Below are 20,297 nucleotides of genomic sequence, written 5' to 3' on the forward strand. Positions count from 1 at the left end.
AAATTAATGTAATAATAATGTGAGCATTCACGAAAAAACCAATCACCCAGTACCTTGGGGTCCTCAAACCTAGTCAATGATCACCCTGATTGAAAGAGGTGGTTTAGCAGAATTATTTTTTAGTTTTTATTCCTTTTACCTGTCAAATCTGTAAAAATTCTAAAATAAAGATTTAATTAGGAGAGCCACTCACCACTGAGATGTGAAGACTCCGTAAAACACAGTGTTCTTCCAGTCCCCGGGGCTGGGAGTTAGCACAAACATGTCTTGGATTATGTTGAAGGGGAAACCATCATCAGACAAAGAGCACAAAAGCTGAGCTTTCAAGAAGGTCGTCCATTTCTTCTGCAACACTCTCTCACCTCCCATGTCCCCCTGCAACATAAATGGTGTAGGTGTGAAGACTTTTATCATGTGGCCAGCAGAGGGTGCACAGATATGTGATTGACACCTGTTTGCAGTGGTGACTGTTGATAGCTTGAAATAAATCTTTATTCTGTCATATAAAAGATTTAAATAATAGAGTGCTGTATAAAATACAGAACATCATGAGTAAAAAAAGTGTTGAGTTTAAGTAGTTTAAATGGAAAACACCCTTCCATAAAAAAAAGGTATAATGAGCTAAATTAATTGTGCCTGTAACACAGTTATATCCTGAGGCAGTAAAGGCAGCAGGTCAGGAAAACAATATACTGTTCATCTTTAGATAAAAAACTCTTAGCTTTGAAGAGACTAAATGCGTTTAAATGACAAAGAAAAAACAAAGACAAAAACAAACTCCCTGACAATCTTTCTTCGGTGGCACGACCGCTGTGATTCAGCGCCTTTGGCACTAGCCTTCAAAGTGATGTGAGTGGCATGGGACCTTCTTGACATGCAGATTAATTTGACTTCACATATCCTTCACAAAAGAATATCTGAGCAAACTGGAGATACTACATCTTCAAACTACAGTGTGAAAAGCGATTTACTGGTTGTGATGTGTGACTGTCAAACAGATCATATTCCACAGGGAGGTACGGGCCTCTGGAAGGTGACTATAGATGTTTATTTGACCTATTACTCACTTCCCTTTACATTATTTAAAGTAAAGGGAAATTATACATCACAGCTAATGAAATTACTAATAGTAGTATTCCCCCCAGGCAGTTAATAATCAATATATGGTATATTCTCTGGTCCTCAAAGCAGAACATAGGCTTATAATTAAGGAAACTATGCTTAAACTGACTTTTGAATAATTGAAACAAATGCATCTAATCCATTAATCCAATTTAAAAACAGCCCCTGTTCAAAAAGCCATGGATATGGCATGCAGTAATGACTTCCTCCTGGGAAACAGAACAATCATGCGAATGAGAACATGCTTTTATTTTGTTTGTTTCGGGCAAAACGTTGTTTATCATTCCAAAGTTGGCCTCAATGAAGTGGAACCTGGGTACTTAACATCTGAATAAACAAAGAGAAGGACTGCAGCCAACATAGTAAGTCAAACAGAGGATTAACACATAAGTTCACATTTCTTTAGGAAGCTACTTCAAAAACTGACCATCCATTACTCACTTCCCTATGGGTAACATGCTAACTGAGTCACTATTTATTTAAATGTTAGCTGGTATGATTGTTCACAAACTGATTGTACGGAAAAACTGAATGGATAATTACACGAAGAGGAAGAAAATATAACCCTCTGGCCAACGTCTGTCTGGAAAACAAATGTGATTCACAGTTGGGTTTTCAATGGTACCACCTTGGGGTTTACTGTATATCTGACTCATGTACTGTATCAGGTGGTGTGTTGCCTTTTTATGTGTTTGCACAGTGACTATGAAGACACACACCTGGAGACAGTTTGCATCTGAAAATGACGATCAGAGTAAAACAAATTTTAGATGTTTCACAGGACGGTTTTGAAATACAAAAACCAGCTGTTGCTGCCCACATACAACAGCTGTAACTGCTCATATTTTCTCCAATGTGAACGTCGAACCATCAGCTCCTCGAATAGTGATAAACATGATCGTTTTTATAGAGACTTGTCTATGATTTTAATGATGTTTACAGAAGAAGACACATATGAACAAATACTATGTGAGGTCTGGATTTTAGTTTAGGAGGTTTATTTCAGCAGGTCATCATCCATTTCTGCGCATGGACCTTGTGCTAAAGTTACCAAAAGCCATTCTGAGTCTGCTACTGGGTCCTGACTGAACACAAATATTTGGTGGAACATGATAAGAATTGAGGGAGTAGAGGTTCTGAAGAGAAAGAATCAAGAGTGAAGCAAGCGAAAGGAATGTTTTTCTGTAACAAAAGATCCTGCTTTACTACCCAGAGAACCTGTGAGTTATATACAGTACTGCTCATTTTCAAACTGTAAGCAGCTGTGTAGGAGCTTATGCTAAACACAAACACAAACATGTTGTGATAAATTCCTATAGTGGGAATCTATCATAGAAGGGGATGTCAGGAGGTATATCCCAGAGGTATAAAGGCCCCTTTAGATGGCCTATCTACCTTCAAGCATCACTCACCTTACACACGCGAGCAATGCGTGACACAATGGTGTTGTCAAAGAAATCAAACTCCTTTCCTGCTTCACTGAAAAAGAAGTAAATCTTATCGTCGTCACCCACTGCATTGCCCTTGGGCAGGCTCTCCTGTATGTAGGCAGAGCCCACAAAGGCCGGGTCTGAAAGAAAAACCAACATGAACAATACTGTCAGCCTAGAGCATATGCAATACTGCACATGGAAAAGCCACTTGCATCAGGGACTCCAGTAATTTGCAGGTAAAGGTGCTTTTTACCTACATAATCTGTATAATCTGTAATCTGCATATTGTTGTAAAACCCTAGACTTATAACTTGAATGTTATTTACCTAATATAAAATATGTTATCATATAATGCAGACATTGTTATAAGAAGGTTTCATGAAAAAGCAGTGGTTTGTAGCCCTAACATAGTACCTTGTAGCCAGTTGAGTGAGTTTTCTGTTTTTAGAGAAGTTCCTTGGCTTAGACTCTTGTAAATGATGGGTTCATTTCCTTGAAAATTACTGACTGTACCGGCATACAGCTCTCCATCTGCAACACAGAGAAGAAGCCTAGTGTAATCACTGTGTTTACTGCGAGGGAATGGGCTTCTGCGTCATACAAGCTAATGAAATCCAGAGATTGCACTCCAGTTTGTCTCCATATCAACCTCTTTTATGTAGTTATTTTCCTGATTCCCACGGTGGCTCCTGTCAATCAAAAAACATTCAAACAAAGTTTGATTTTATCGACCTACCAGCCATGATAGCCGTGGACTTGTACTCAGGGTTGAACGGGCAGCGGCTTCGTCCATCCTCTGCGACAATCTCCCCGGTATCACTCTTGACGAGGGAAAAATTTGAAGTGTTCTGGAGAAATAAGCATATTTAGTGAAAGAGTAGAGCTGTAACCTCCTCTGACAGGGAAAAGTTCAGTCCGAGTTCTGCTGAAGCACAGGTCAAACCTGTTATGTTTGTTATGGATCAGTTTAAAAGGCTTTAAAGAATTTGAAGAAACGGACTGAAAACTGGATCAATGTTTATATAATCTCATTACATGCATTAAATATTTTGATCCATTTCCCTTCAGCACAGGAGATAATAAAATAATGCACATATATTCTATCTGGGCCTCAGCCAGGCTGCTAAGTGGGCTGAGAGACAGGAAGCTGCATGCATCAGATTTTAGATGCTCTTCTTCTAGAATCTAATAAATAAAACACCACATATAATGTCTTGCATCAACCTTTCTTATGATCGAGGTGCACACAGCTGATCACTACAACATCAACAGCATGTGTGTTTCATATTAAAAACTTACTATGTAAGCACAGATGGGGCTGAAGGCGTATGTTCCACACACATACAGATGAGTGCTGTTCATACGCAGTAGAATCTTGATATAGTTGAAGCAATCCGTCTGATTTAGAAACACAGGATTTGTAAAAATAGTTGAAAATGAATATATGGACTTACGTTTATTTACAGCTACTAACATAAACAAACCAATCAAACAAGGGTTAGGGTTCACAAATGTCACAAAACAATCACAGATGTTCTGGAGGCCACAGTCTTCTAAAATAGTTTACAATGAATAGCTAATTGTCAAACTAAAATGCTTCTATCAAATAATTGGATTAGCAAAATCTAATTTCCACCCATTATTTAGTGCCATGCTGTTTTTAAAACAGCAATTTTAAAATAATTTTCCAAACAAACACTGATATTTTCTGATATCTGTTTGATGCCTGTGTGTTTATATAAGAGCGGCAGAGGAGCAGGCTGACAGAAAAACAAAGGAAGGGTCAGATCTATTGCTGTATAATAGAAAGTTAAAACTCAACTGGGAATTTTGAGGGTTTTGCCGAGCAATGGTCAACTTAACTAACAAGGCAAACCTGCCTTGTTTTAGTTTGAGCCTTCTGAGTTTAGCTGTTCAAGATTTATACCAGCAATTCACTCACTTGAAGGTTTTTGCCTTTGAAACTGCACTCATCTCTCTTCATCTCTGGAGTTTCCCATGTGAGCTGGAAGAGAGAAACACGGTCAGACTCATACTTCAGGTATAAAATATACAGTGAGGTGTGTTCCGGGACTGTACCGTATTTATAACCACATTCACATCTGGGATCCTATTATTAACTTTATTCATATTGAAATCGTATACTGTATATGGCGCTGCACTTTACAGATGCTTGCACATTGCCTCTTACATTTCTTTGTAGCTTGACTGCGCTGATATCAGAGAGGTTGAGAGCAAAGAGAATCTCCCGAGCACCAACATACAGCATGTTGTCTTCTTTATTGAGGAGTAGCGAGGTGTAGTTGTAGACTCCACTGACGGAGAAACTTTTGGTTGTCCTCTCCTTTGCATCTGGACAGAAGCAGACACAGACGATTTGGGAATTAATGTGCTGAGGCTGTGCACAAAGGGGGAAATCAGTCAGTGCATTATGATAGTTAAAAACCACTGAAGTCAAAAAAATCATATAGCGATGAAGAGTTGCTAATGATCAATGGTTACTGTCATCAGAAGGAGTGGACTGAGTTCAAGGAATCACACTGAATTTCAATAATATTTTTAATTAATTTGTACGACACACAAGTATTTTTTCTGTATGTGAAAGGGGGAAGGACTGTCAGTAAACATGTTTAAACAATTAGATTTAGACCAGCCCCCTTCAGACATAAACCTTCCAACCTGTTAGCCGAGAAAAGCCTAATGCATTATTATGTGAAGCTAAAGTCAGCTCTCTTTGATTATTGTCAGCTGATCTCATTTGTCTCATCTCATCTCAATTTGAATTTTCACTTTCACAGACACAGCAGATTCACACTGGATTAAAACCACACATGTCGGTGGTAATAATTACAGTTATGGCACTCTCCTACATAAAACCAATGCAGTCCAGATAAAATAAAGTGTCATTATTACTACTAACAATAAGCACGGCATGTGGTTTGTACCCTGCAGTACATGCGACCTGATATAACCTCACCTCAGTGGCTAGGTAGAGGAGGCTGAGAGACTTCCTCTCCTTTGGGGAAACTGCATGTTAACAGCAGTCCATCACCACGGCAACAGAGAGCCATACTGTAGTTAAATCTGTCTGTAAAACCACATGGGGCTCTGCTCTGCATACTGTACATGGTACCCAGTGGGGCCTTTCTTTCCCCTTTTCACTACTGTTACAGGATAAATGGAGTGCTGCTCAGTGTTGGTACCAGTCCCCCCTTTCTTCCTGCCCCTGTGGGCAGGAAGAAAGGGGGGACTTACAGAGGAATATCTACACAATTATTCAGATCATCACTGTCGTACTTAGACCACAGCTGACAAAGAAAAACAATGAGGACCCTAATTCAGTATCATTTTAAGAGATCCAGGAGGGTTTGCAGCATTACAAAGCTTTCCACTAATAATTTAAGGAAAATATGAATCATCTTTTAGTAGGAGGTTATTGATTTACAATTCTTTCTTTGACCGAGGTGCAGGTAATTGTTAAATGCTATATTTTAATGCCATGTCCTCTATTAGTAATTGGTTTGTAAAGAGTCCGCTGGTCAGCCTTAAAACAATGCTGCTCTAATCAATAATAATTTTATATAAACAGTTATTAAGCACGAGCATTGTAGCATCTCTGAGCTCGTTGTTTGGATTTTACTGCCTGCAATTTAGGAGCCAGATTCCCTGTAGAAGATGCCACAGTCCCGAGACCACAAAACCAGGATAGAATAACTCCTAGAGGTCAAACATTGTGCAGACTGCCCCCCCCCCCCCCCCCCCAGAAAATCTAAATCACAGAGTGTATCCTACTTGAACCTACTTGAACATATTCCAGCTTCCCCTCTGCATTTGCCACAGACTTCTAAAGTAACCCATCATTGTTCTTTAACGGTCTGATGCTGATTCCTGAGGGGCCATTTCATGACAATGCAGCCCCAGAAATGTTGCGGTGTACAACAGGAAGAAGGAAACAGACAGGACAGTTCAGAAGAAGCACTAAAAAGTGGAAGAGCAGCTTTTATCTGCTGCAGCCACAGACAGACAGTTTCAGAGCCAAGTAGCCATGTCACTAGTGAAGAGCTACAACATACAGTATAGTACAACAGTAGTTTATTCTAGTCTTGTCCATCTGGTATTTCTCTTATAACAGAAAACCTTATAAAGAATACATGTTCACTACTTTCAAGAGTTTCACTCTCTAAGAAGGATGTATTTTGATCTATCAGTCATGAGCTGCAGACACTTAAAGAATGTATATGATGACAGGCTGATGCTGAAGGTGGCCCACCACTCTAACAAGACACATTGTTAGTTTTTCCTTTAATTTATCATCCATCTTTTCACTTACCGTTGTGCAGAGACTTTTTCCAATGAGGTTCTACATGAAGATAATATCAAACATTTACAAATTGTAGTTGAAAAACTCAACAAGAGCCTGTCAGGAACAATGACCCTGTTACAAAGGACAAACCACAGACAGCACATGTTTTACTGGAAGTAACCTACAGAAGAAAAAGTCCCTATGAAAGCTGAGGTCTGTGGATGTTCCAGGGTTTCTTGAATATTCTCTCTGGAAAAGCAAATTACTATTGAGTTTTTTGTTTTAGCTGTTATTGTCAATGATGTTATTGTCAATTCTTTAACAATAACACACAAGCTTTAATTCACCTCCATTGTATTGTGGACCTTATATATATCTCAGTACATAAAACTAAAATCATCTGCATGGCTAGATACAACTGGGGACAGATGACTAAATGATTTTGTGTATTGAGTGAACTAATCTTTAAAGCATTTAACAAATCGTTAAATGACAACGGAACAGAAAATCAAACAAAACCAAACCACTGTCCTCTGCATCTCCGCTGGACTGATGATGGAAACACTGGTCACAAGCTGAGAGACAGACGACCCACTGTGCCCAAAACACAACAGAAAGAGGGAACCAGCACGCAGAGCTAAAGGGCTTTACACCTCAACCTATCAGTGTTACCCTTCCTCGAGTTTGAGAGAGTGGCTTTGTCTGGTTCACAGCACTTCATCCATGACCCTTTCAATAAGTGTGTGAACGGCGCACTCGGTGGTTAAGCCTCTGGCAGCTGTAAGCAATATGAGATCATTGCTATTATTATGTAATTAAAAGTAATTTCTGCAAATGACACTGCTAAATGGACTGAAAGACTTGCCTAGACTGACTTGCTAATCTATTTAGAGGGGGAATTAATTTTATTGGGCTTAAAGGAATACTTCCACATTTTGGTAGCCGACTTCCTAATGGGTCTGTGTCACAAAAAAGTAGAAAGATAATTAAAAGTGTGGAGCATCCCCTCTAGACGGGAACTGTAGAGTCATTTTTCATTTAGCGACAGAGATCTAAGTGCCTTCTTTTGTACAGCAACTACACCAGGCTGATTCTATCTATGCCCTCGCTTATGAGGGGACTGCCTTTATCAGCTCTTACAGCTGTATGTTCAAGACATCAGATGATGGCATACGGTTCTTGTTTACCTTCAGCACAACTAAAACAATGTAAGATTGCAAACAAATATTCTGTATAAAATAATCGGTGGAATGTGTGGTTGGTAGAAACAAAGTTTACTGTCAGAATTAGACATAGTGTCAAAGATTAGTCCTCATGAATTCATGAGCAGATGATGATGAGGAAATATTTCTGCTTCTCTGTATTGAGTTCAAGAGCAAGAAATAGATTCATGATACGTCATTTGCCAGTAATAGCCTCATGAGAACACTCACATATAAACAGTTTTTAAAGTATACAATATAAACATGAATTTTATTTAGCTGTATTAGACAAGACTGACAGCAGATAAACCTAGGAAGATAACAATGAAGCTAAGTAATACATCCAACTATAGCCCCCATAGTGTTTGAGTTGTTTAATTGAATTGTTTATGCATAGATCAAATTACCAATTTGGCATTATGTAGAATATCACTGTCTCTTAATCATTTGTGTTTTCCAGTGGTGATTTGCAACGTATGGTAATGCCTCATAAACTAGTACAACAAGTTATCATTCTCATAAGTTTTTCCACAGGAAATAAAACTAATTTAACCAAATGAAAAATAATTACATTTTCTGCAGGGAACAGACATAATCAGTGAAACTTAGCAGTCTTTGTTTAACTTTTGACTTGGTGTTGCTGGATTCAGGTCCTTAATTATAGGGTGTATTGTAACCTTTCAATGAGAGCAGCTTACAGGGAGAAATCCTCACTCATCTTTAAAACAGATGGTGTGAAGAGAGAACACCAAAGACAGAACGGGAATAATAAACCCCTGACATCAGAGGTAGAAATTTACGGTGGAATTTAAACATTGTTATTGAAGACAGAAAGCATTGACAGTTGGACAGGCATGCCTCAATGCTAAAGTAAGCTTGTGAAAATACTTAAGAATCTACTTGGGCAGAGCAAAGAGATACAAGGTACAAATCTCTTTTCGCTTTCTTTATCTGCTGCACTTGTTCAAGGACTTTGCTCAAGATAGAACACATGAACCCTCTTAAATCTAACTGCTTTGAGAAGAAGTGATTAAGACCCTCTGTTGAGAGTGAAGCACTGAGTTCTGTGACAGGTAGCTGCAGTGCCAACGGGAGTTCAGGTCAGTGTCAGAAGAACACCAGGACTCCCACTGCTGTCCCATTGTCTGGTGACATCAAGACAGAAAACAGGCCTCGCTAGCACGGTGAATTAAGTGAATTATCCTTAAACTAGTTATTAAGAACTGCTGCTCAATGGGTAATTGTGGAGGAGAAAATACCAGGGTAGCTGAAGGACAGTGACTGAAGCATCTGGAAGGTATTAAGACAACAGGCCAAGAGAGTCAATTGACTGGGAGATTCATTAGGCAAGCTGTGAGCCTGCTGTTTGCATTGGTAACTTGTGGGGCTGCAGGATATCATCTCCACTGCACCATGCAGATGCTAAGATTGGTGGTTAATTTTGCACACAGCATTAAGAACCTAGAAAGATATATATGTGCAGAAGCTGCAAATATGCTTTACAGGAAACTGGGAAGTGTAGAAATAAAGTATGTGCATCACGTATTAACACAGCAGGTATGAGCAGTAACAGGCTTTGGTGGTGCAAATTACTGGAGGATAGAAACAAATGAATCTGGTAACGTTTAAATAAAACACTCTCTCCCATATGTATCTATCAAACCTGCATTTTGTACTTCAGCTCTAATGGATCCTTTTCCCATGACAAAATGTCGAGAGGGCAATCTGTTGGTTAGGTTGTGACCCCAGATTAACCACAATAATGCAAACCAGCTGCTGGTTCATCAGGAACTCACCGTGACCCCTTCCTCCACTTTGTACATGGCTGGAGCTTCAAGAACAAAGAGATTGTACATGAGGTCGTGACAGATTTTGATCTGTACAGCAGCACTCTGGCCTGACCAGCCTGTGTCCATGTTGTGTATTTACAGTAGCAGAAGAGACCCAGTCCTCACTGTGCAGAGCAAATGAGAGTATTTTTACAGGGTCTGCTGAGTTTGATTTATGCAGCGCTCCTCTGTGGATTGGGCTTAGTGGGCGTCATAAACATCAGCAATATCAAGATCAATGAGGTCTCTTCATGATAGATTACAACAATAACACACACAAGGTATTTTACTGAATTCACATATCACAGCACAAAATACAGACCTTGTGTTTTATATTTATTAAGCAGCTCAATGTTGTGTCCATTAATTTCATTTTAGCACAATCTATGATACCTAATTTATATCTATTTAGTAATAATTTGTCTGAAATGATTTGCTGATTAATTGATTGATCAATCAGCAAAGATGTGTGGATATTTCCTTAATATTTCCATATTTCCATCACAAAACACAACATTCACAACATAATTTTTTGTTATTTTTTTGTCTTTTTTTATCTGATCAGCAATCAGAAAACAACAAAAACATTTTTTGCAATCATACGAAAAAAAAAAATGTAGAAAATAGTTTTTTGTTAGATCATGTTGGATTCTGTTGGGTCCTGATTGTCACTGCCATTAGACACCATGATTATTCCTAATATAACTAAAAGTTGGATTATCATTTCATGTAATATAACTTTCTATAACTGTCTTCATCAAGTGTTATTGTGGAGCATGCTTAAGTATTTACACCATGAAAAACTGCTGTTCAGCTTTGTGGCCCCAGCACAGTATTTAAAAGCTGTCATCTCACTTGACACCGCTGTCATTTTGAATTACTTGAGAGCGGCTGATTCAGCTGGTGGAGACATGACAGATTTTGAATAATTAAAAATGCTTTACTCACAGTGTGGCTTTGGGTATGGCCTCCGTACAGGACCATAGCGCAACGGCCAATATGCATAATGGCAAACAGAGGGCTGAACAGATCAACAGGCAAAGACAAGCAACTTAAACGGCTTGTAGGTGTGCCTTTGAATAGTCCTAACGCACTAAGCCTCTCGGTTTGCTCTGCATTAAAGCCTGGACCAAAAGCAGAGAGAAAAGCAGATGCAGGCTCTTTTACCTGAACCCATGATCCGACCTGATAGGCGCATAATGAGAACCAGACAAGTGTTCACGCCATAACACATACAAATCCCCATTCATTATTCATGGAAGATTAGACTCTTCATTAAGGCAGAGGTGGGGACCAGGGGACAGAAAGAAAAACGGAAAGAGAGAACAAAAGCGAAAGTAGGGCCACGAAATTGTTACCGGATGAGAAGCGGTCAAGCAGAGCTCTGGCCCACCTATACTTCTAAGGTTCTAGCATGCAAGCTGTCAAGCTAACTGGCTTCCAGATAGGACAGAGAGGACCAGAAACCATGACGAGGCCAGGCAGTCCCTGAGGCCTGCATCTTTGCATTCTGCATTGACACTGTAAACACTATGTGACAAAGCCTCTCTGCAGGATGCTGTTAAATGTCAGCCCTGCAGAACCAACATTACCACATCAAGACAACCTCTATCGTCAGGCCCAGTGAACTTCCATCAGCGTTAAAGAAACCTGTTCTTTGCCTTGCATCACAATCTAAATCCTAAAATGAGACACCATCCTCTTTAGTTGCAGAAGCCAGCAAATACATTTTAAGTTAATACGAGCCCTTAGCCGTGCTGAAACAGGTTAGAAGGACTTGATAAAAATGACTCCTTGTTTGTTTGTTTAATAGGGGAACGTAACTACTTGTATTGTTAAAGCTGTCCTATATCTTGCACAACACCACTGTGCATATTAATGTGGTTTAAGTTACACAAACACAAAGTGACTAAAGTCTTTTTATGAGTGTTACTAAAACACAAGATAGAAAAGACAACCTTGCTTGCCTGGTCTCAGTCTCAGCTACACTGAATGCGTGGCATATGTACAGCAGGTTTCTGACATGTGGGGTTTGCATGCTTTACGGTGGTGTAGAGCATTGGCTGCACGCCCTAAAAGCAAATCTTTCCACCAAAACAAGGAGAAGTGTGACGCGTCCTTTCAGTGGCTGATTGATGATGTGTGTTGTTGTGAAACGCTCCATCAGAGCCAAGCTGTGGGTTTTGTTGAGGCTGGCAGGTGAGAGAGATTACCTGTTGATGTCCTAATATGTAGGGAGGTACAGGCTGAGACAAGCAAGGTGGCTGACCTCTCTGAAACCTGGCTCAGAATTAGCCACATACTGGAAGTTGTATTAATGTCAATAATAAATTACTGAGAGAGATTCATCAACACAATCCTCACTGACACTAAGACTCTGACAATGCCTGAACTTGAATCACTTAACCATAGTTGAGTTAGTAAAAGCCAGCATTGATCTCATAATTCCTTATTTTGTTTAATTTTCCAAGGACATATTAACGCACAATAAACGTTTAAATCCAACTTGTCATCTCAAATGCACTGGTACATAATTTGAGTAATTACACTGATGATAAAATCACTACTTTGCACTGATCTGTGGCACTATGTAGAGAGCATACTGCACACAGAGCAATATTTTTTAGGGAGGTATACAGGCACATTTTTTATGCTTCTAAACTGGATGGGTGATATGACATTCTGCAAACAAACAAAGAAACACAGATTATATAAGAGCAATAACTCAGTGATTGTGAGTCGGAGTGCCCTCGGTAAGTCTCAACACAATAGACGTTCATTTTGTAATTGTGCCTGACCTGTAGGTACTCGACAGAGCCACCCTGACAGAGCTGCCATTCACAGTGTGGATTTACATGGATTTTAAATCATTATGGTGTAGACAAACACCGTTTCACAAATCTAAATCCTTTAAGCTCTAACAATGGACACATATGAAGTGTATTGATTTTGTTTCAGTGGACAGAGTTAATAAACAGGAACACCGCTGGGAATAACAAAATGAGCCCTGCAGGCAGGATATGAAATGCACGAAATGCAGGTATACTTACAATTAACTACCAAACATTTAATTATTTAAGTTAACAGCTGCTGTTGTGTTATGTTTTACTTCTGGCCAGCTGTGAGTTTGCGACACCTCTATTACACATAGTAACAGCCAGTCTCTTACTTCATCCCAGCCAACGGCAATGTTCATCTCATCATCATTTCTACTCTGTTTAATAACAGACCAATTAGTTACTATACAACTTGGCAACACTGGTCGACTAAAGGGAAGAATCTACTTCATGATACCAATGCGTTTTGGCACAGGACCATCTTCACGGTAGGTAAAGGAAACACGCAGAAACGTGTTGGTATAATAAAGAAGATTCTTCCATTTAGTCAAACAGTGTTGCTGAGTTTGTTTTATTTCATTATTGCAATCTTATGGTTTGTCTATAGTGAAGAAGTTGATAAAACTTACTGTAGGAGAAGGTAAGGCGTGGAGGGACATCATTTTCTGTGACAGCTGTTTGAAAACGACCAACAAGCAGGACAGTGAAGGCTGTGAGACACAGCCAAGACATTCTCATTGTCCACATGCCACCAGCCAATTTGCAGTATTTGTCTCTCAGGGTTTTGGGGAATTCATGAAGAGTGTTGTTTTTTTCCTAACGTGTGTCTCCTCTTGTCTCTTGCTTTGTCCGCTGGTCCAGGCTCCCTATGCGCCGTTGTGAAGTCCGGACACTCCTCTGGGGCTGCAGATGATGCTGGTTTGAAAGGACAACCTGTGACCTCACCTCAAGACCAAAAGCCTCCACTGATCAGCCTCCAAGCACATGTGACATTGCAGGTCTCAGCTCAGATCTGTGAAGATGCAACAAACAACATTGATTGTATAAGCTGTTATTGGGCTAAATGCTAACAACAGCATGCAGCGATAACAAAGCTAACATGCTGATATAGAGCATTTCTATTGTTTACCATGTTCACCATCTTTTAGCACGCTAACATTAGCTAATTAGAACTAAACACAAAGTGCAAACAAGATGTAAATGCCATGTCGCTATTATTTTGGCTATAAACCAAATTTGACTTGATAATGGTGCAAAGATCACCCAAGTGATTCTAATATATCCTGTAATTCCTACCATGAGAAACAAATATAATCTCATATTCTCACATATTGCTACACCCATGCAACTTCTAGCGAAATTCAGGTGATGCAAGAAGGTGTGCACTGGGACGAGTTCTGGGAGAATGAATTCTCCACAAAACAAACTAGTTGATTTCATTGTGAATGTTTATGATTTGTCCATAATGATGAAGGTCTAGTAATCCAGGCGCAATAGGGGCATCGTTTCATGAGCCAGTGCTGTGGGTCATGTGAAAAAGCAGGGCAGTGTATTGGCAGTATATTTGTTCAGCAAACCACAAGCATCAAACTAAAGGTGGTACAGGAGGAAAAGTGAGGGAACCACGAAAGTCAATGAGATTTAACCTCTGGAAATACACACATATTCGTGGCACTCAAGCTACCAGCTGTTTTACTTATCAAGTTGGATCACAGTTAACCTTTTTATGACACCCTACATCTTTGACGTTGTGTGGCATTGCTTTCTGTTTCTGTTCAGAGGGGAAAGAAAGTGATACTGGTGTGGTGATTATTAACAGAATACTACATGAATTATCTTTGCTGCTGCACGTTTGTCTGTGAACAATGCACAGGTCAGGTTAATCTGATAGTGACAGCCACTGACAAACAGCACTACTCCCCCAAAGCTGTAATCTCCATATCTGTACTACATGTACCTACTCTATTGTGCACAGCACAGGGAAAAAACAAAGAGAGAGAGAGATATTTCTCGGAAATCTTTGCTAAGGCTTAAAAACAATGAGAAGGTGTGACACCCTCTGCTCATATTACAGGAATTATAGGTGTTTTTGTTCCTCAGCTTTCCTTGGTTGAACCTGAACTAAGCGGAGAAAACCGTGTGTATACATTATAACCCCTGACACTGTAAAGTGTTTTCATTCCCACAGCTCACAGAAGCCTTTAGTTTTCCCTGCTCTCAGGAATTTATGGAGATAAAATTTTCCAAAGCCAAACTAAATTGGTTCAATATTTGCGCAGACCTGCTGTTTGGTAATTCATAAATCACAGGCAAACCCTTTTTTTCCCACAACGTCTACAAAATTTTGTTAAAACGTATCATAACAAAGCCACAAGAAAACCATTATACCAGTAATGGAGTTATGGGGCAATTTATGGATGCTGATTAACAGATTGAGTGAGACATGAATAGAAATACAATATAGACATCCTGGTTACAACTGCAAGTGCTCAAGTAGAATTTCCACAAGGAGCTTCTCATTAAATTCACCCATCGGGTGATTGAGTTTCATGCAAGGTATGGCAATCAATAGCAAACGAAAGCTATTCCTGGTTACTATCAGAGGGCTCCTGACTTTTAGTCAATAAGCAGTCTGATGCTTGTTGCAAACACAGACATATCCAAATCTGAGCTGGGTAGATGACATTTGGAGGAGCAGGAAGTTCATGATGAAGGCGAGAAAATAAGATGCAAAGAGGGTTATTTCTACAGAAATAGAAATTACATACTGTACTCTGTTCTGACAATGTAGTCTGGGATGGTGTTTACGAGCAACACGTAGGGAAAGGGCAAAGACAGCTCTGAGTTAAGCTGTTTGAAACAGGGCATTTCATTAAAAGTCTCAAAATGATGTCAACAAGAGAGCAAAGGGATTCAAATGTATTATTCGCAGGTTTCACCACTGCACTGTCCAGATTTGAAAAACCATTAAAAAGGAAAATAGTCAAGAGTGTCTGGACAAGAATTTTGGCCTACAGCAGCGGGACCGTGACTCTAATGATCATGATGACAAAAGCAGACGAGGACACGAAAGGCTTGTGCTTTTAAAACTCCAGGCTAGGTCACTCTCAGATTTTCTGGACAAATGCGCCCTGCCAGCAGCCTACGTGATGTTAGCAGACTGTAACACGTAATGGAAAAAGAGGTCTGCCATAAGCATCATTAGAGTCCTTTGTGTGGAACAATTCATAGTAAGACACCACTTGACCACCAAGCAGTGGAGCAAACATTAACTCTCGGTTTGTGTGACAGTCAGTAAAAGAAGTCCACATGCACCAAGCTGAATGTGACTGAGGACGCAGAGTGAGCGCGACTCAGTGAGGGAGAGAACAAGGGCCCCTCTAACAGCACTAAATCTATATGCAGCTCTACACTTCACTACTCTCTCCTGCATGATGCATAAACTGAATCATCCCTTTCACTCCCTACACAGATGTGATGGTGTGCACTGGCTGTGAATGATACTCTCCTGTCTCTGTCTATGATCCCCTCTAAAAACTCCAAAACTCCTTCTACATCCTCTTCAACAATATCAGCTTTGTGAGTTTGACAGATAACTGCATATGTTATACTGCATATAAAAAAAAAACTCTCATTAATGAACTCACTTAGAAAACTATGTGTCATCTCAAAGATAGAAAACTGATACTGAGAGAATGCTATGAGTACATCTAAACACAAAGCTTAACAAAATGTTTTGCTTTTCTTGTAACTCACTTGTAAATCGCTTTGAAGAAAAGCGTCAGCCCATGGACTAAATCTAAACTAAACAAAAAATCTTGCAAATAACTCAACACTCATCACTTACACATATCACATCTAAAGGAACAGGCCTCACTGTTCCAATACTGTGTAAATACAGTTTTAATCATTTCTTGTCTGAGAAACTTTGTCCCGTCCGATGTCTTAGCTGAGATAGATGTTCAACAGTGGTTTTATATTGAAATGAATTACATGTCACACACAAAAATGCAGACCTTCCACCAACAACCTCCACCAATCAGAGGGGAGCTGGGAGGGTTAAACTGGGTTATGACAACCGGGCTATAGAAATAATTGTATATGTTGGAAAAAGAAAAATCAAATTTGGCTCAAAGAGCTGTCACTATTTGTGCCATTATACATTTAAGTACATTTACTTATTTTGACAGCAATTTGGACATCCATGCAGTGAAAATAGTTAACTGGGGTAAAGGAGGGGACCATTAAATGAAGCAGTAAGAAGCTCTGCTGAGAATAAGGAGGAATTCCACACAGTCATTAACACATCTGGCTGTAATAACAATAAAAGTCATGTAATTGAGTAAATACACTCAACCTGTTATTTGAAGTATTTACTATATAAAAACAGCTTACTGGCATTTCACACACTACAATAAATGTATAGGCGTGCATATTTTCCGACACTGTCAAAATACTTCACAGTTGTGGGTTAGAAAAGAGGAAATTTCAACATTTAACCAAACAAGGAAATGAGCAGCTCTCTTTACGACTCATTCCCTGCAACTATCACTGTCTATCACTGAATGGAAATGACTGACCAATGACAGCACTATTTATAACATACTGCATGTCTTATTAATAGCAGTACTATGAATACTACTGAAACAGGTGGCAGCACTGTTAGCATTTGCCATCCGAGTAGAGTAGAAGGGGTCAAGGCTCTGTGGACTGCACACACACTCTGTTGACTGGAAAAGTGTTGACTGATAAATATGACCTCTTGGCATGCCTGTCATCTCAGGAAGCCACCTGTACACAGATACGCGCACGCAAGCAAGGAAGCACGCACGACGCACAGTAACAACCAATGTCCGGCCCCTTGGACAACCCAGGTCACATGCTCCCAGATGTGGCCTTCAACCTGTGATCAGCACTTCTCTTCCTGCCCCCCTGACACTTCAGTGCCACCAAAGAACTCTCAGATGTGTGAAGGAACAGATGTGAAATGTGGAGGATATCATCTGTCACGAGAGGCTTTAATGGAGGAGCATGTCTGCACACATGGGCAGAGCGGCTGATTCACTGGGCGTGCAGTGTTGACACAGTTCAGCAATAGTCCTACTACCTCTCTGGTTATTCTGCAACTACTGATTCAGATCTTAAGATCTATGAGTAAGACGTGACAGCATAGAGCTCATGTGTCAGGTCAAAGTGACAATTTGAAATTACAGGAAGTCTCATGTAATAAATACTTCCTATTTTAAAAGATTCTCTAAGAGCCTCATTGATAAGTGGAGAGTTAAGCGTCATTATATAAAACAGGTTGCATCAGACTAACTAGTTCTTACTGTAAGTAGTGGGCATAAAAATGACCATATTGTGAATTTATAGTGTGGTGTTTTTTAGATCGAAAAGTAAAAGAAGTGATGTATAATATCAACATATCTGACCAGACACAAAGTTGATAATGAGTTTACAAATAGCAGCTAAACCCAGTCCTGTTCCCTGATGAATGGAAATTCCAAAATGTACATGTGTGATTAGAGTAGAGTAGAGTCTGAAGAAATACTTTCTCTTTTCTACTCAATCCATTTTAAGTCCAATCCCTAGACCCAGCTAAAGAGTAATTAATGGCTCATTCATCCCTGAGTGAACCATACACCAGTAATTATGACCATATGCTATTCCAAAGACTTTTAATTGCCTAATTAAAATCTTATTAAACTATTGAACAGAGATAGGAGACATTCTGAACTTAAGGGTCAAGGGAGTTAAATTCATCAAGTCTGTTTCTCCTCTGAGGCTTGTGACACACGGTCAGAGGTTGGGAATTTTATCACAAGCACTGCCGTCTTGAAGCATCTTAAATTTGAAGCTATCAGGAGTTAAGAATGTATTGATAGATTACGTTAATATATGGCTGTGAAAGTGGATGAGCATATTTCATCACCTCTGTCTTTGAAAGCTACACAAGTGCCTAAATCAACCCTGTCTCAGAAGTGAAAATACAGTATTTGAAATAATATTCCATTTCATTTCATTTCCCCTCTGTGCACATTTCCATAACAGATGTGGAGCCAGCAGAAGCAGCTTGAAGATGAAATGTAAAATAGGAGAGCTAGGTCCTGCTATCACTATCAAGGCCAAAGTGGGTGAAAGAAGAGCAGCAGGGGCTCTGCGACAGACAGGAAAGTGTATTAATACAGTGAGTGGGGGAAAAGGACAAAGAAAAGCAAATGAAAGGGTAAAGACATAATTTCCTATTACTGGCCTCCTTATCCAACACTAATTTCTACATTAGTGCTTGTGTGGAGATGGAAACTGCCTCAGATTAACTAATTTCATCAGAGAAATACTAGCTTCATTGAGATACTTACTACTGTATGAGAGTTATTTACCAATCTTGGCTTTGTCCCCTTTATTTCCTGGTACTTGAGCCAACTCTCCTTGTCCCATTATAGAGGACATGAACCTGGACTGAAACTGAAGGTGCTGTTATTAATCAACTTATAAACATGTTAAATACTGAAAGACTGTGGAAATTTAGTAATGCTCCCTGTACTCTTTTCAGTTTTCAACAATCCAGTGTAAGGTGATCCACTTTCTTAGAAGCAGCCTGCCCTGCTGAACCTGCTGAAGTGGCCTATTTCTTTCCTACAATCTTTTTACTATTGTTACGCCCTTGGCTGAGGAAGGAAACACGTATATCTTTGAGAGTATTCAGTTTTATCATTTGATACACCTCTCAGGGAGGCTGGCAGCCTATTCTGCATATATTTAATCAAAGACTATAATCTGTATTTTAACTTCAATATATCAACCCATTTCGTGGTTCCTTCCCATTTACAATTTCAGCGTCCAAAAGTTGACATTCAACATTTGCATTAAAGGTATGTGGTTTCACACAAAGATCATAAATTGCCAACTTGGCTGAAAGTTGTCAACTTTGTGTGAAAGTAAGATTTAGTTTTGTAATGCTTATTGGGCTTCTCTAACCCTAACCACCTGACCTTATTGCCCGACTCTAACCATCTGTATCTTATCTCAACCTCTGCTGAGATTCACCACCTCTGCCTAATGTTGACTACTTCCTGCTGCAGTTCATCATCTTTGTCTGCAGCTATATTCCATTGTTTGCAACTGCAAGTGATGAAAACACTTTGGTTTGAAAACACTTTTCTAGGCTACATATGGTTATATTTTCTATCCGGTGTCCCTGTTAGAGTCGCTAAAGAAAACCCACACTCATGCTGCTAAAACCACAATAATTTCTACTGCTGTTACTATTTTTACTATGACTATAATGAACACTACTACGACAATAAAAACTGTTTATAAAAGCGGGGCCACAAGTGCATGTCAGTGCCTAAATCTTTGAACTACTTCTGGAAAAAAATATTTCAAGTTTAAAGGTTGTGGTTTCACCTTCTAGCTGATGTTGGTCTCCACAGATGTATTAAACAGCTTAGTGAGGCTCAGAAATGCTTTTAGTGAACTGTGGTAGCCAATACTGATCTTTGGCCACTAAACAAAGATCTAGGTGTAATACTGTAACTCAGCTATCATACAATGGTTTCTCATGCTAATAT

General features: G+C 39.5%; 1 protein-coding gene across 2 annotated transcripts in view; it reads right to left on the reverse strand.

Moving 5' to 3' along the window:
- The window catches only part of sema4ba (sema domain, immunoglobulin domain (Ig), transmembrane domain (TM) and short cytoplasmic domain, (semaphorin) 4Ba), a 34,798-nt gene that overhangs the window by 5,206 nt on the left and 9,295 nt on the right, over nucleotides 1-20,297 (reverse strand). For both annotated transcript variants that reach the window (XM_026365267.1, XM_026365269.1), the window contains exons 2-9: nucleotides 13,356-13,738; nucleotides 4,747-4,907; nucleotides 4,498-4,560; nucleotides 3,855-3,953; nucleotides 3,292-3,403; nucleotides 2,970-3,086; nucleotides 2,535-2,692; nucleotides 194-375 (exon numbers count right to left, since the gene is read on the reverse strand). In XM_026365267.1, the coding sequence (XP_026221052.1) occupies nucleotides 194-375; nucleotides 2,535-2,692; nucleotides 2,970-3,086; nucleotides 3,292-3,403; nucleotides 3,855-3,953; nucleotides 4,498-4,560; nucleotides 4,747-4,907; nucleotides 13,356-13,473 (1,010 nt within the window). In that variant the 5' untranslated portion in view covers nucleotides 13,474-13,738. The remainder of the gene's footprint in view (nucleotides 1-193; nucleotides 376-2,534; nucleotides 2,693-2,969; nucleotides 3,087-3,291; nucleotides 3,404-3,854; nucleotides 3,954-4,497; nucleotides 4,561-4,746; nucleotides 4,908-13,355; nucleotides 13,739-20,297) is intronic.

This window comes from Anabas testudineus, chromosome 6, assembly GCF_900324465.2.
Source record: "Anabas testudineus chromosome 6, fAnaTes1.2, whole genome shotgun sequence".
Lineage (NCBI taxonomy): Eukaryota > Metazoa > Chordata > Actinopteri > Anabantiformes > Anabantidae > Anabas > Anabas testudineus.